A 14,660-nucleotide genomic window follows, 5' to 3' on the forward strand; every position below is an offset into this window, starting at 1 on the left:
ATTCAAATATATAAACTTCGATGGCTTTTAAATTTCAATTGCCTAAACAATTCAACGGGTGTGCAAACGGGAGACTACAAGGGTCAATGAAATAAATGATTCCTTACCCTTTAGATCATTTTTCATATTTTTTTTACTTTTCAGTAGTTACCACAGTGTCAAAAATATATGTTTATCTCTCTGACATCAGTAGGCTGCATGGAGTTTCCTATCGCTTTGCTCTGGAACCTATTGTTCCGACTTTCGTTAAAAAAACGGAATATTAATGCTCGGTGTGGTTTGTTTTATTCAGTTAATTTTCACCGATCGATATAATTTTTTCCAACGAATTTTTTTTACCCCATTGAGGATAACGACTTCTTGATTATCCGTTTTTCGTTCTGTTTTTATCACTCGAATACATTCTGTTGAATAGCGCTTCTCATCACAAAGAGGTTTTTATCTTACTGCTTTGCTGGAAATATTTCGAAAATTTTCGATCTTTTGCCTGTTTTAGATTTTTATAAAGACCATTTATCCACGAGGTAAATAACCAACATACGAGCTGTGCAGCTCATTACGCTGTTGTTCCCCTGCTTGAGAACTACGTCCAATTTTTTTGGTTTCTTTTCTGGGCTGGGTAATCTTGTCTCACCCGCAAGCAATGAGCACGGATCATAGTGGTCCTCGAACATCCGACTTTTCGATTGAGAGGCGGGGACGTAACCACTTCACAGTCGCTTCTTTTTTGAGTTTGGTTGGTGAAAGCTGGGCATTGTAGAATAACATCGAAAATGTGCCATTCGAGGAAGGGGCGGGTTCAAAATGACAAAAAAATAGAAAAATTTCCCGACTATTTCGTCTTTCAAAAAAAATTCGATCTTATTTTGTGAATTCTACCTTAAAACAGCTCTAATAAGCAGTTGATTGTTGCGGGATTTATTTTGGTACAGCCAGCATTATTACGATTTCTATGGTCTAACAGAAAGTATTCTTAATTTGGTAGCTTTAATATACAATGCCATCTTCTTTCGAACTTCATTTCGAAATTAGATTTCTTTCATCAAGTCTCAAAATTTTTAAATTAAAATCTAAGCTTAGCTGCAGTTGGAAAGGTCACTTGAACTTAAACTGCAGTTTTGCTGTTGGTCTTTCTTTCATAGCAAGTCACAATTCGAGTTTTTCTATTGAGTTTGCTAATCGATTTCGAACAAATAGATTAAATCGATGATTGTTTGACAATTGAATCTTCGCGACACTTATACACTCGCTTGGAGACCAAAATCACATGCAGATTCACCATCCTCAACTCTCTACTTAATCGCACATTCCAAACATCGAATGAGCTATGAAAGCCATATAAGATACGGACGTATGTTTATCTGTCGATTGTGTGATCACTGGTTTATAAGTCTCAAAGTCACCGGAAGAGCTTTATATAACCTCTGGTTATCTGGAATATGTCCAAAAATGGAGACGAATCAACATAGGAAGGCTCTTACCACGTTCTTTGATCCAAGATAACTTCTTTGTCATCGTTGTTTCAACTTCTTTATCGAACAAATGAAGCCAAAAGGCTATAACATCGAGATCACATTTTTGCCCTGGATTTGCTCCTCATTCGGTAAATTTTAACAAATTTCAGTTGGTCTAAAGCTAACTATCGATATTTGTTGTTTTGTTGATATTTGCAATTACTCTCGCCTTTTCGATATCGATCTAGTAAGATGAATACAGAACGGGATCGGAAGAATATTGCCCTGAAATACTATCGGAAGCTTTCCGAGTTCGAGTTAAACAGCAGCCGAAGTATAACCCCAATTTCACAGTCCAAAAACCCCCAGATTCTTTCAGCCCAATTAGCCCACGAGTTCAACGCGTACTTCCGACTAATCAAACGAATCCGAAGTCTCGCCAGCTCCAGTGTTGGCTTGTTCCAGGAACTGGAATCGAACAACGTCTTTCTGGACAGCTATGGCCAGAGTAAGTTTCTGGCTTCCTATCGGAATGTCATGGCAGATGCTTGTGAAAAATACTCAACACTAAACAAGCTAGCCCGGCCCCCCTGTATAATAGTTTTTGGTCAAGATAGTGTGGCGAAAGCGAAAATTGTGAAAGAACTTTTTGGCCAGGAAATTTTACCTCTCACGCCGCTTAATGAAGAACTGGAAACGCAGCGTATGGTTAAATTTCGGTACGGAACGGCGCAAAAGTACAATATATCAATAGCTGGGTCATATCTGGAAGAGTATGACTTCATTGAAATGCGACACATGATGAACAAAGGATCATCTCCTGGCACTGGAGGCGTTGCACTAGCACCTTACGAAGAGTACCGTCTTCGAGGAGCTGACCGAGAAAATTTGGATCTCTGCAAGACGTTCCTGGAGATTAAACTTCCACACGCACTCTTGCAAGACGGAAGCCAGGTGTTCGTATCGCCTTGTAATAACCCACACGCAACAACGGCTCAAATACATAAAGAGTGTATCCGGGATGTCTGCCCGGTCGCAATTTTTGCTCTGAGTTGCGACCACCTGAGTTCCGAGGATGTCGAGGACTTGAAATCTGCCAGATCAATTGACCCAAACATCGAGTACTTTTTTATTAACACCAAATCCAGAGTTCAAAACGACTTAACAGAATCGGAAGACCACGCTTTGAAAGACGGAGTAGTGAAGCAACTACGCGATTTGGGTTTCAATGTCAAACAGATTGCGATCGCCAAAATTCAGGACCTCATTAATGCCGACTTGTACCCCACGAGTCGTATGAGCTCAATATCCGTTCGGAAATTTGCAAACTCGACACCATACGAGCAAAATCAAGAGGAGTATCCTTTCTTGCCGTATAGCAACAGACCTCGAACCAGTGTTACGGACAATCCCAGAAGAATTCAGTTAACTCCGCTTTTTAACGAGGATCTTCACTTTGACGAAGATACTGGAGTTGTTGACCTCAAAAGCGACTATGCAGGCGACCTTGAAACTTTCCCAGCTTTCATCAAATTCCTGAAAAGGTGCTTAAACAAAAACTTGATCAGCCTTTCAAACGAAGTTTTCAGGTCTCACCAACACGCACTGCAAAGTATAGTTTGCGAAGGTTTTCAGATATCACGTGACACTCAAGTCAACTACGCCAGGTTGAAATTTGTGAAAAGTTACGAGAAAAGAGTTTTCAAGGCTTTGAAGGAAATCGTGAACCAGAAAGAGGGCGAGATTCGTGAAAGAATCCGAACCACAATTCAAGACGTCCGAAGTACTGTGATTGAAGAAGCCCAAAGACACGAGTTCGTTTCAATTTCCGAGTCATCTCGTCATCGAGATTTGCTCAAAGTTACCGAACTCAACAAATGCGAGCTGGAAATTCAAAACTTGACACTTCAGATTCTGAATAATAAAATTGTTGCCGAGCTCACGAACTGCATTCCGGAGCTTCAGCAGCCGTTTAGGGACGTAATGGAGCGCACACTTGAAACATTAGAAAGAACTGCATACACAAATACAGTTAGGTTTGAAGATATTAATATCAGTTGTAAGCTAGCTTTTAACCAGCTAATAGACTCTGCAAGTCTAATAGAGGTTAAGCCTTCGTCTATCGCTCTGTATAGAAAACGTCTTTTCGATTCTGTTCGATTCGCTTGTAATTTCTGCTCGTTCAAAGCACTCCCCCTCCCGACTCAAGAGTGGAGCCGAGACGTCGCCGATCAAACTATTAGCAGCCTGAGTAACACGAAGTTAACACAATTAATCTGCACTCAATTTAACTCTATTGTGACCGAATCACATAATCACTTTCTATCTACGCTAAGACAGCTTCAAAATCGTCTGGACAAAATATCCGAGCAAAATCAGAACCAAAAATCCAAGCTAAGAAAAAACATGTCCCCTAAAAGTGCAAAACTGGCAATCGAGTCAGTCTCTCTACGAGACGCGATGCTCTACGGGATGCCCAAGGTCACCCGCGAGTTGGGTCGAGGCCAATATGGGGTCGTAACCTTTTGCCCTTCTTGGGGAAACTACAGACCATGTGCTGTTAAGAGTATAGTACCTCCTGACGAAAAGCATTGGATTGATCTTTCGATGGAATTTTATTATGCTCGCAGTTTGCCCGATCATGACCGGATCGTCAAAATCCGAGGCTCGGTCATCGACTACATGTATCCTGGGGGTATGCCCGCAGTTTTGCTGATCATGGATTATTATCCTAGAGATTTCTATACCTCCATTAAGTACCATCTGCCATACAACGAGAGACTCTCAGTGTCCATAGACGTCGTGGAAGGTCTGCGGTTCCTCCACAGTCAAGGACTCATCCACCGAGACGTGAAGTTACGTAACATTTTACTCGACGACCACAATCGAGGTTACATAACCGACCTTGGGTTTTGCAAGGCGGAGTCGATGATAAGTGGGAGTGTGGTCGGAACTCCGATCCACATGAGTCCGGAATTGAGTCGAGGAAGTTACGACCACTCGGTGGATGTGTATGCGTTCGGAATCTTGTTCTGGTACGCGGCCGCTGGAACAGTTCGTCTGCCGAGGAATTTTGAAAACTGTCCCAGCAAAGTGAGTTTTTTGTTTCTAGAAAATTAGTCTTGAGTTTTGATTTACTGAAATATTCATTTTAATCAAGAGTAATTACTACTGAACTATTTCAGCAGGTAAGAACTTTTTATCAGCCTAGTGACTGAAATTTTAATCCGTTTTTTGAAAACAAAGTCTTGTTAACATAAAAACTGAAAATAAAACTGAAATGAAAGGAGATATAAATAAAAATATTTCTTTTTACGTAAAACTGAAGTAGCAGTATGTGGTCATACAAGAGCTTCTTGTCTTATTTGAATTTTAAAAAACTCCAATTGAAAAACAATTCCAAGAAATATTGATTTTTTTGTTGAAAAATCCAGTTCAACAAAACCCATAGAAGTCAAAAAGCATCAGATTGTTTCCAGTATTTTTTTTGTTCCGACTTTCGTAACGAAAATAACGGAGTATTTGCTCGGGGTGGTTTTTTTTTCTTCAGACAAAATTCGACATAATTAGCCGAAAGGTATTGTTGTCCTGAGCTCAAATTTGAAAAGATATTTTACCTGTTATGAGGGTTTCAAGATTGCCAATACGGTAAATTTGAGACAATTAACGCGCGATATAATTCGCGCTATTAACGTGTAAGCGGAGATTTAATCAGTCTTAGAAATCGTTCCAAATTGGTTAAAGGAAGCTTATTTGCCATAATTGTTTGTTAGTAGGAGCAAAATCTACCACTTTGTATTTATGACGCGTGGGGGATGAATTAAATTGAGACTTGAACAGAACAGTGCTTCATAGACCTTAAAAGACAATCGAAACATTCAGGGCTTTGTCCTGATACGAGCAGTCTTGTTTATTTTTTAAAAATTTAATATAAAATTTAGGGTTTTTTTTTTTACAAAATATAGTTTTTTTTCTTGAATGTTCCGACTGCCTTTTCAGGTATATGGAGCAGTAATAACATGAAAAAATCAATCGCAATAAATTACAGTAATTTTTATTTTAACCTTGAGATTTTTTTGTTAAAATCATCCCCCACACGCCATATAAAGTACAGAGAGATAGATTTTGCTACGAGTAGCAGATCAATTAGGGCAAATAAGCTTACTTCAACCAATTGGGAACAATTTCTAAGACGGAATTAATTGCCACTTACGCGTTAAGAGCGCGAAATATATCGCGCGTTTATTGTTACAAATTGGCCGAAATGGCAATCTTTAAACCCCCATAAGTTTACGAAAAACGATCACAAGTGAAATATCTTTTTAAATTTAAGCTCAGGACAACAATACCTTTTGAGTGATAAAAAACTTAGTCAAAATGGCTAGTCAAAATGTCAAAATTTTGTCTAAAAAAAACCCACCCCGAGCACAAATATTCCATTACTTTCGTTTACGAATGTTGGAACAATAATTGACTTGTGAATCTTTAGGTAAATTGTAGTGGATAAATGACACTGAAGCGTTGCCCTGGTTAAGTATAATAGCAAACAACATGCTTCAGATTAAACTTCAATTTTTTTAATTTCAAGGAGTGAAAATTTTGATTGGCATTTCTTGATTGATGTATGTGTTACACAAAAAGTATGTTAATCATAGTTTCACGACTATAACATAAAATTATCATAAATTGCACTACCTTTTTGGCAGAAAAGCTGAAACTTATAATCAAAAGAAGTTCTTAGGCACATATTTAATTTAACAAAAAAACTGTTTTGTCAAAGCAAACTTGAGTGTATCTACCCAAAAAATAATGTTTAAAAAGTGTATCCACTATCTTTTGTTCAAAATTTTCACTCAAATTGTTCCGAGACAGAAAATCATAATATTTGAAAATTCAAATCGAATGCTGTAGATTTAATTGAAACTTTTGATTGAAAAAATTTTTTTTGTCTAGAGAATTTCATGTTTTAATGAGACTATTTTTTTCAAAAGAAATCTTGTTGTCAGATACAGAAAATTTGAATTTTGCCAAACCATTATAAGAAATCTGATTTTTTTCTTCTGTTTTCACTTAAGTTTTTTTTCCGTGTGTTCTAGGTTCTAGGTTCTTCTACTGATCTTCAGCCAAAAATTTAGTTCTCCTAGCTTATGATTTTTTCTTGGTAAAGAAAACCACATACACAAAAAATGATGATCAAAAAAATCAAGAAAAGAGCAGGCAAAAATTTTCGCCATACAGTTTTTCAAAATCAAAACAAAAATTAATTCGAAACAAGTTTTGTCAATTTGGGGCAGGCTTTGATGTTGAGCCTTTGAAGTAAGTAAAACAAATTATGAAAATAATTTACCATATATAAAAACTATAAATAGCATTTTTTATAACTTAAAAATTATTTTTTAAGCATTTTTTTAAAAACTTTAAATAACCTTCTCTGTAAGTTGTTCTTTTTCATGTTTTTTTCAATTATTGACTTAAGAATGAACTTGGCAGTAAATTAAAAGTCCTGAACTATATTCAAAAAATTAATATCAATTTTTAGTTTTGGTTTTTAATAATAGTTTGCTTACAAATTTGATATTGGCCGACACGCCGTATTTTTTTTTGCAGGGAAACATCGGAGCATTTCGTTAGCGAAATAATAATTGTCTCCGTAACGAGGCTTTTCTTTCTTGGTTTTTGGTTACGCGAATCTAAAAACACATTTTTGCTAATATTACTAAACGCTAGTCATACAGTTTCTATAGCTATGAAAAAGACTTATCATAGTTCAATTATGCAACTTTATTGCCGCAAATAGGGCACATTTTAGTTTTAATTTTTTTTCATAGATCATAATAAACTTAATTCTGTCGTGATTGGAGCGAAATTCAAGCAACGATCAAAAAAAAACCAGAAGCTCATATCAATGATTTGGCAATTTTGGGACGTATAAAAAGGGATCTCTTTAACTATATCGGGTACCTAGTAACGAATATCCCCCCTATAAAGAAATATATCAACAATTAAGCACGTCAGATTTTAAACCCAATAACGAAAATCCCACCTTTTGTAAAAAGGGGGATAAAGTCAAAGAGATCCAAAAATGACCCGTTTTTTTCAACTACATCAGGAGAGCCTGTGGAGTGCGGTGCAGAAGGGGTGTCGGCCGGAGAGACTGAGTGTGTTCACGGAGGATGCGTGGGAACTGATGCAGTGGTGCTGGGACGCCACCCCCCACAGACGACCACACATGGGGGAGGTGAGTCAGAGTCATAGTCATAGTCATGTCTTGTCGCCATGTTCTTGGGAAATATTAATAAAATGTGTAGCCCCGCTGTTTTTGTTCCATTTGGTCCTGACAAACACTACGCTAATCATGTATATCTGTTTTTGTATATATGGGAAGACCGGGAGGGTTCTCATGCTTGAAGGGCCGAATGCTTGAAAAATTTCAACCAATCAAAATCGCTAAACGTTTTTATTGGCTAAATGCCTTTCCCACAAAATCGAAATCAATATTAACAGAAAAAGTATTAAATCAGTAGAAACTAATCAAAAATGTCGCAAGTTGCGGGTTACAACCGCATTACTATTCAGATAATCATCAAGACTAATGAGTTCAAAATTATACGAATTTTTCAATCTCGAAAAACGCATCTGCTTATTATCTAATTGGTCAATATTAACACTAATGGCCTGGATTTATTTTCTTATTTTGAGGCTCAATTCTGATTGGCTGAAAGTAAGCTAAAATTAATTTCAAGCATTCGGTCCTTCAAGAATGAGGGACGCCACCTGGGAAGACGCTAGTCATACAATGCTTAAAGGACCGAACGCGCGAAAATTTGACAGCCAATCAAAATTTATTCATTCATATTTCAAAGGAAATAGTTTTGAGTTTAAAGAGCATTGATTGGTTGAATTTTTTGAGCAGTCGGTCCTTCGTGCATGAGAATAGTGAGAATAGGGTGGCGTCTCTCATGCTTGAAGGACCGAATGCTTGAAATTTATTTTAGATTAGTTTCAGCCAACCAGAATTGAGTATTCAAAATCTCGAAGTAAATCGTGAAAATCTCAAAAGTAAGAGAATAAATCCAGGTGATTAGAGTTAACATTGACCGATTAGATATTAAGCAGATGAGTTTTCAAGACTGAAAAATTCTTATAAACTTGAACTCATAAATCTTGATGTTTATCTGAATAGTATTGCAGTCGTAACCTGCAATTTGTAATACTTTTGATTATTTTCCACTGATTTAAAACATTTTCTGTTATTATTGTCTTCGTTTTTGTGAGAAAGGCATTTAGCCAATAGTAACGCTTAGCGATTTTGATTGGTTGAAATTTTTCAGTCATTCGGTCCTTCAAGCATGAGAGCCCTCCCCGAGAATAGCCCCCATTATTCTTAGGGTTGTTTTGAATAGGTCTAGGACAACAGGCCGACGGGACTTCAAGCCGAAGGGACTTCAGGCCAAATTTTGAACTTTAAAAGCACCTCAAAACACTATTTTTTCATCTGTAAAACGTTGCTTTTCTAAAATCTAGGCAAGTTTAGTCCATAAAAAGCGTTATTCATGACAATGCACCATTTGGGATTGGCATCCGTTAATAACTTCAGCCGGTATTTGAAATGCTTACATTATAAACATGAAAAACGCCCTCAAATGTATTTTATTTTTCAACTTTCCCAAACATCAGGTGGAGGCTTAAATTTTATGAAAACGCCAATAACTAGAGAAGAAAGATAATGAAATTCTGAAATTCTTCAAAAAATTTTTTTAATTAATCATATTTCACAACTTTATAAGGATATATTCAGCTTGAAGTCCCTAATTTTACGATTCGGCTTGAAGTCCCGTCGGCTTGATGTCCGGCACCCGTTTTGAAATCCTTATTTGGAAATAGTAGATATTGAAATCTATAAAAAACTAAAATACACGCCCCCTTGTGTATGAAGCATGTCAAATTTATCATTTTTCGGGAAAAAAATTTGAACTCTCAAAAACGATTTTTCGATCATTGTATAACTTGAGTTGTAACAAAGTTCGGAGGATACATAGCTACTCAATAGCATACCCACAAAATTAACATTAAAAAAAGTTGAAATTAATTTTAATGAATTATTGGTTTATTAAACGGAGTTAGCCTTCGTTTCGCAGGTGAGAAGTGCCCTGGATAAGATCCTGGAGGCAGCCAAGGCCAGAAGACACAAAGGTCATAAGGGTACACACCACCAATCCAGCAAACAACACGCTGCAGGCTCAGCAAGCAACAACAACAACAATAACAAGCATTAACAGTGCCAGGAGTTGAGAAAATATCTTCTCTACTCAAAAAACGCAAAGAAGAATGTACGAAAGCTAAAGCGGCCCGGAACTTGACGAGATTAACATTAAGTCAGCATGGAGCGAGAAAAATTGTTATGCTTGTCAAATTTTTTTCTCCAACTTCATTAACTTAAGTTTCAATAGTTACGTTATTTTCTGCGATGAATTGTAAAATTATTCAAAAAATTCGGAAAACAGCAGTTTGTGAGGTGAATCAGCATATACTGTTAATGTGCAAATCTAATGCTGATATATTGATAAAAAAATCATTCATTTTCTTGAAGGAGAACATCTTAAATGTATTATGAAGCATAGGAATCAAGCGTCACCCCAATATGTTACTTTAATTTGATTAATTTATAATTTGTTGTTTTTTTTCAATTGTTTTAATTATACCGAGAGTTTTATTTTTATACATTTGTACTTCGATACTCCATACTGTATATTGCCTGGTTGTCTATAAATATTGGAATTGACGAATTTTGTGAACCGCTTAGTTTTCGCAGACATTATGGGGAAACACTATGTGCATTGGCTGGCGATTAGGTGGGTTGATACCCGGGTCGAGGTGCTCGACTTATGTTTCGATTTTGAAAGTCGATTAAGTGAAATTCTTTGACTGAAAATCCGCTGTCGAGAAGCAGATTTACCTAGAGCAAAACTAAAGTTTTTTATTTAAAAAAATTGAGCTTATGCCCAAATTAAATATCCTTCTCGACCGCGGGTTGTCGGTCAAAAAACTGCATTTGCTCGACTTTCAAAGTTGAAGCATAAGACGAGCAACTTGGCCCGGCTAAACAAATTGATTCTGAGCTCGAGTCAAAATTGGAAGATTCAGTTTGTAAAAATTAATTTCGATGCTGGAATTGCCCATGTTACTGTTGGCCATAGCTTTTTCTTTGTCTAAGCACAATCACAAAAAATCAACTGAAAAGCACATGCTATAATTTTTTTTCGGTTCACTCATGGAATTTGATAGTCAATAAAGTCCAAATATAGGACAAGCACAGTCGAAACGTTCCCGAATTTGGTCGAGAAAGTCAAAATAAAAGTCGAGCTTGGTCGATAAATACCTGATTTCAGCGGAGAAAGTCAAAAAATTAAGCATAATTTATTTGTTTCAAAATTTTCTCTAAGTTTTTACTGGAAACTGAGCAGACAACCTGCTCAGAAACGACCTTCGTCAGAAAATAGCAATCAACAACAATCATTTGAGGAGGTTTGCTGACCTTAAAACAAAATTTTCAGAGAAAAATTTTTTCTTTGAGATCTAAGGTTTCCCGCGGAAAGAAAAAATAATTTTTAAATTAAAGTAAAATTTCCTCAAATTTCAATTATAAGATCAACAGCTTCACTGCAGGTTAGTAAAGCACATAAAAAACAAAATATTCATTTTCAAAATGATAAACTGTTCGCAAAAATAAAAAATTTTAAACCCCGGTATGGGTAACAATCTCGTTAGAGCCGCCATTGGTTTTGAACTAAGTAAAGAAACACAAACTTTGAAACGAAACCGAAACAGAATAGAAATCAGTTAGATTTTTGATAGTTTTCTGTAACAAAGGTCAGAAAAAGAATTCATTTGAAGGGAAACAAGACTGCTCGTATCAGGGCGAAGCCCTGAATGTTCTGACTACTTTTTTTGAATAGTGTTGGTTTTAAAAAAGACAGACTCAGAACTTCTCTGAGATTTTTTTTAAAAATCAACCCACACAAAATATGTAAAGTACAAAGTGATACACTTTGTATAAACAAAAAAGTCCTAAATAAATTAGATAGCATGCCTCAATTCAATTTGAAACCATTTCTAAGACAGATTAAATCTCCGCTCACGAGTTGATAGCACAAAATATATCGGCCGTTATTTATCATAATTTGGGCGAATTGGTAATATTTAGCCCCCCATAGCTTTAAAAATCAATCAAAAGAAAAAATGTTTTTTTTTTTAAATTCGACCTCAACACAGCATTGATTTTTGAAAGATAAACAAAAATCCGTCTTAAAAGGCTTGTTAAAAAGTCGTTATTTATATGAAGAAAAGAAATACTTGGAGCACAACTATTCTGTCTGTTTTTCGAAAGTAGTCGGAATCAAAAGAACCTTTATCTTTACAAGCTTTTGCTTCTTTGTGCCGCTATTGGATAAACATTTGCTTAAGAAAATTTAATGAAATCATAAAAATAAATTGGAACGAAAAAATAGCAAAACATTGATTTGAAATTGCTTCAAGTGAAACAGTTTCATGATGAAAAACGAAATTATTATTATGTAATCGAAATTGACAGGAGAACAAGAAAAGGCTTAAAGTTTATAATGAAATAGTTGAGTTTTTTCTAAAAGTCAGAATGTTTTTTGGTCTAAATTGACCAGGCCATTAAACCTGCAAAATTTTCAATTGTTGATTACATACTTATTCCATGAATAAATGTTTTAAAGGCAATTAAAGTTTCAATGCAGTATACATAACTCCAATTTCAACAAAGAAAACTTAAGTAAGTTACAGAAGCGCCGTTTACTAAGTAAGACAACGAATTTTCGAATAATGAATGACGTGGGTATTTCTTCAGTTTAACCCTCACATTGTTCGACCTACACACACTTTGCCCCAAAGTGGACCGGCAGCCTGGATGATACGCGAGGTGTGCTTTTTTTTTCTTCAGACAAATTTCGACTTTTTAACTAGAAATTTTTGACGGAACTTTGTTATCATTCAAAAGGTATTGTTGTCCTGAGCTAAAATTTGAAAAAAAAAATCACCTGTGATGAATTTTCGTAAAGTTATGAGGGTTTAAAGATAACCATTTTGGCTAATTTGGGACAAGTAACGTTCGATATATTTCGCGCTATTAACGCGTAAGTGGAGGTTTAATCCGTCTTAGAAATCGATCCAAATTGGTTGAAAGAAGCTTATTTGTCATAATTGATTTGTTACATACAAGGAGCGAAATCTATTCTTTTGTAGTTTATATGGCGTGTGGGGGTATGATTTTCATGGAAAAAATTTCAAGTTTTGGAAAAAAAAATTTCATTTTAATTCATTTCATTTAATTTTTTTAATGTTATTACTGCTGCATAAACCTTAAAAGGCAGTCGGAACATTCAGGGCTTCACCCTGATACGAGCAGTCTTGTTTGATATTTCTTCCTAGTTTTGAATTTCTCCCATTTTACAAAAGTGTGAAACATTCAAGTAAATCCTTTATTATTAGCCCGATGAGCATCCGCATCTGAGATTCAGATGAATTATAGATTCATTCATTAATTCAGTCATTTTTCCGTTTGTTTTGTCTGCGTAAAATCAGTCGTTTGAAACTTTAGGGCTTTGTTTTGTTATAGGGAGCAGTCTTGTTCAATCCTAGAACCCTTGATTTGATTTGAAAGCATTATTGAATGTGATTAGTGCAAAAATTAGTAAGGTGATTACTGCTGTAACTAATTAACAAGACTGCTCATATTACACCCTGAATGATGCGACTGCACTTTAAATTATGAAAAAAAAACTTAATAAAAATCAAAAAAAAAATTGAGACAATTTTGAAAATCGCACCCTACGCGCTAAGTAAAGAACAAAGTGATATGATGATTTGCATATAGGCTAATGCTAAATGAAACAAACAACACTCCTCATTTTGATATGGAACCATTTTTAAGACGGACTAAGTCTCGGCCTTCGCGTTAGAACCACGAAAAAAATCGCGCGTTAATTATCCCAAATGGCCAAAACAGCAATAATTTAACCACCATAACTTTACAAAAAAATGATCAAAGGTGAAATATTGTTTTAAGATTGAGCTCAATACAACAAACCTTTCGAAATGATGCAAATAATTTTTGTCAAAAAATGCGACTTAAATTTTCGAATACTATCTGGAGAAAGAACCACCCGAGCCCAAAAAACCCGTTCTTTGAAAAACGGAACAATAAGTCCAAATAGGTTGCCTCAATTCAATTAAGATTTCTGAGCCGCATTAAATAGCAGCTTACCGTTAGACGGACGAAATAAATTACATGTTAAGTGTCCCAAGTCAGCCAACTTTTCATGAAAAATGATAAAAGATGGAACAAAAATCTTTTAAATTTCAACTCAAAAAATAGCTTCAGATGGTATATGAAAAATTCTGTAAAAAACAGCAGGGTCTTTTTCTCTATTTTACAAATTTTTTGAAACAATCGTTTGCACTGAATAGACAAGTTTGTGATTCTTGCCAATTTATGAAATATTTACAATATGAGCAGGAAATATCCGCCTCCAGGCACGTTTTAATTTATTTTTCACTTTGGATGTAATCTCGGCACAAATTGTTTCAACAGTCTCTACTAACGCTCTCACTGACCTAGGCTTAGCATCAAAAACTTTGGCGCCCACAGTTTTCCAAAACCGGAAGTCTAAGGGTTCAAATCCGGGAAAGTTGCCCTGTCTTCTTAAAACCAAACCTTCTGAATATCTGAATATTTGGCTACCCATTTTTTTTAAAAGAGGGTCAACAATGGTCCCGCAACATCTAAAGATATATGACTTAGTTCGCAAGAAAGTTTCTACCGTTGGCTTCCAAGTTCCCACTTCCTCGTAAAATTACCAAAAAAATTGGTTGGAGAAATTTGTTTAGACTTTAATTTGAATGTAAGAGTTATTGTAACAATCAGTTTACTTGTACATTTGTGAATTGTATTTTTAAAATAAAGCATAGGGGTTTGGCTGGAAAAACTCCTAAAATGGACCTAGAATGGGCCTTCAATCACTTCCACCCAAGTTGTTGCTTTTGGTACTGACAGTCAGTAGTGGATTTAGCGGCCGACCCAAAGAGTCCCCCTTTGTACTACTTTGAGATATCTATTTTTGGTGAGGTAACCTAAAATTTTTCCAAGGGCGCTTTTGGCTCCAATAAATACTATTTTTTGAG

General features: G+C 35.8%; 1 protein-coding gene across 2 annotated transcripts; it reads left to right on the top strand.

Moving 5' to 3' along the window:
• Window positions 1-1,210: 1,210 nt before the first annotated feature.
• On the top strand, window positions 1,211-10,249 carry LOC134846034 (dual serine/threonine and tyrosine protein kinase-like). Of its 2 annotated transcripts, none has more exons than XM_063863207.1 (3): window positions 1,211-4,547; window positions 7,564-7,692; window positions 9,593-10,249. In XM_063863207.1, exons 1-3 carry the CDS (start codon window positions 1,707-1,709, stop codon window positions 9,728-9,730), a joined length of 3,108 nt encoding a protein of 1,035 aa, XP_063719277.1. In that variant the 5' UTR covers window positions 1,211-1,706; the 3' UTR covers window positions 9,731-10,249. The 2 variants fall into 2 exon arrangements, with proteins under 2 accessions (XP_063719277.1, XP_063719278.1); XM_063863208.1 differs by having other exon boundaries at window positions 9,579-9,682.
• The last annotated feature ends 4,411 nt before the right edge of the window (window positions 10,250-14,660 follow it).

The sequence above is a fragment of the Symsagittifera roscoffensis genome, chromosome 5 (genome assembly GCF_963678635.1).
Source record: "Symsagittifera roscoffensis chromosome 5, txSymRosc1.1, whole genome shotgun sequence".
Lineage (NCBI taxonomy): Eukaryota > Metazoa > Xenacoelomorpha > Acoela > Convolutidae > Symsagittifera > Symsagittifera roscoffensis.

Coding starts and splice junctions, on each gene's coding strand:
- LOC134846034 (XM_063863207.1), top strand. CDS start 1,707: ATGAATACAGAACGGGATCGGAAGAATATTGCCCTGAAATACTATCGG. Junction 4,548..7,563: donor TTGAAAACTGTCCCAGCAAA/GTGAGTTTTTTG, acceptor CAACTACATCAG/GAGAGCCTGTGGAGTGCGGT. Junction 7,693..9,592: donor GACGACCACACATGGGGGAG/GTGAGTCAGAGT, acceptor TTCGTTTCGCAG/GTGAGAAGTGCCCTGGATAA.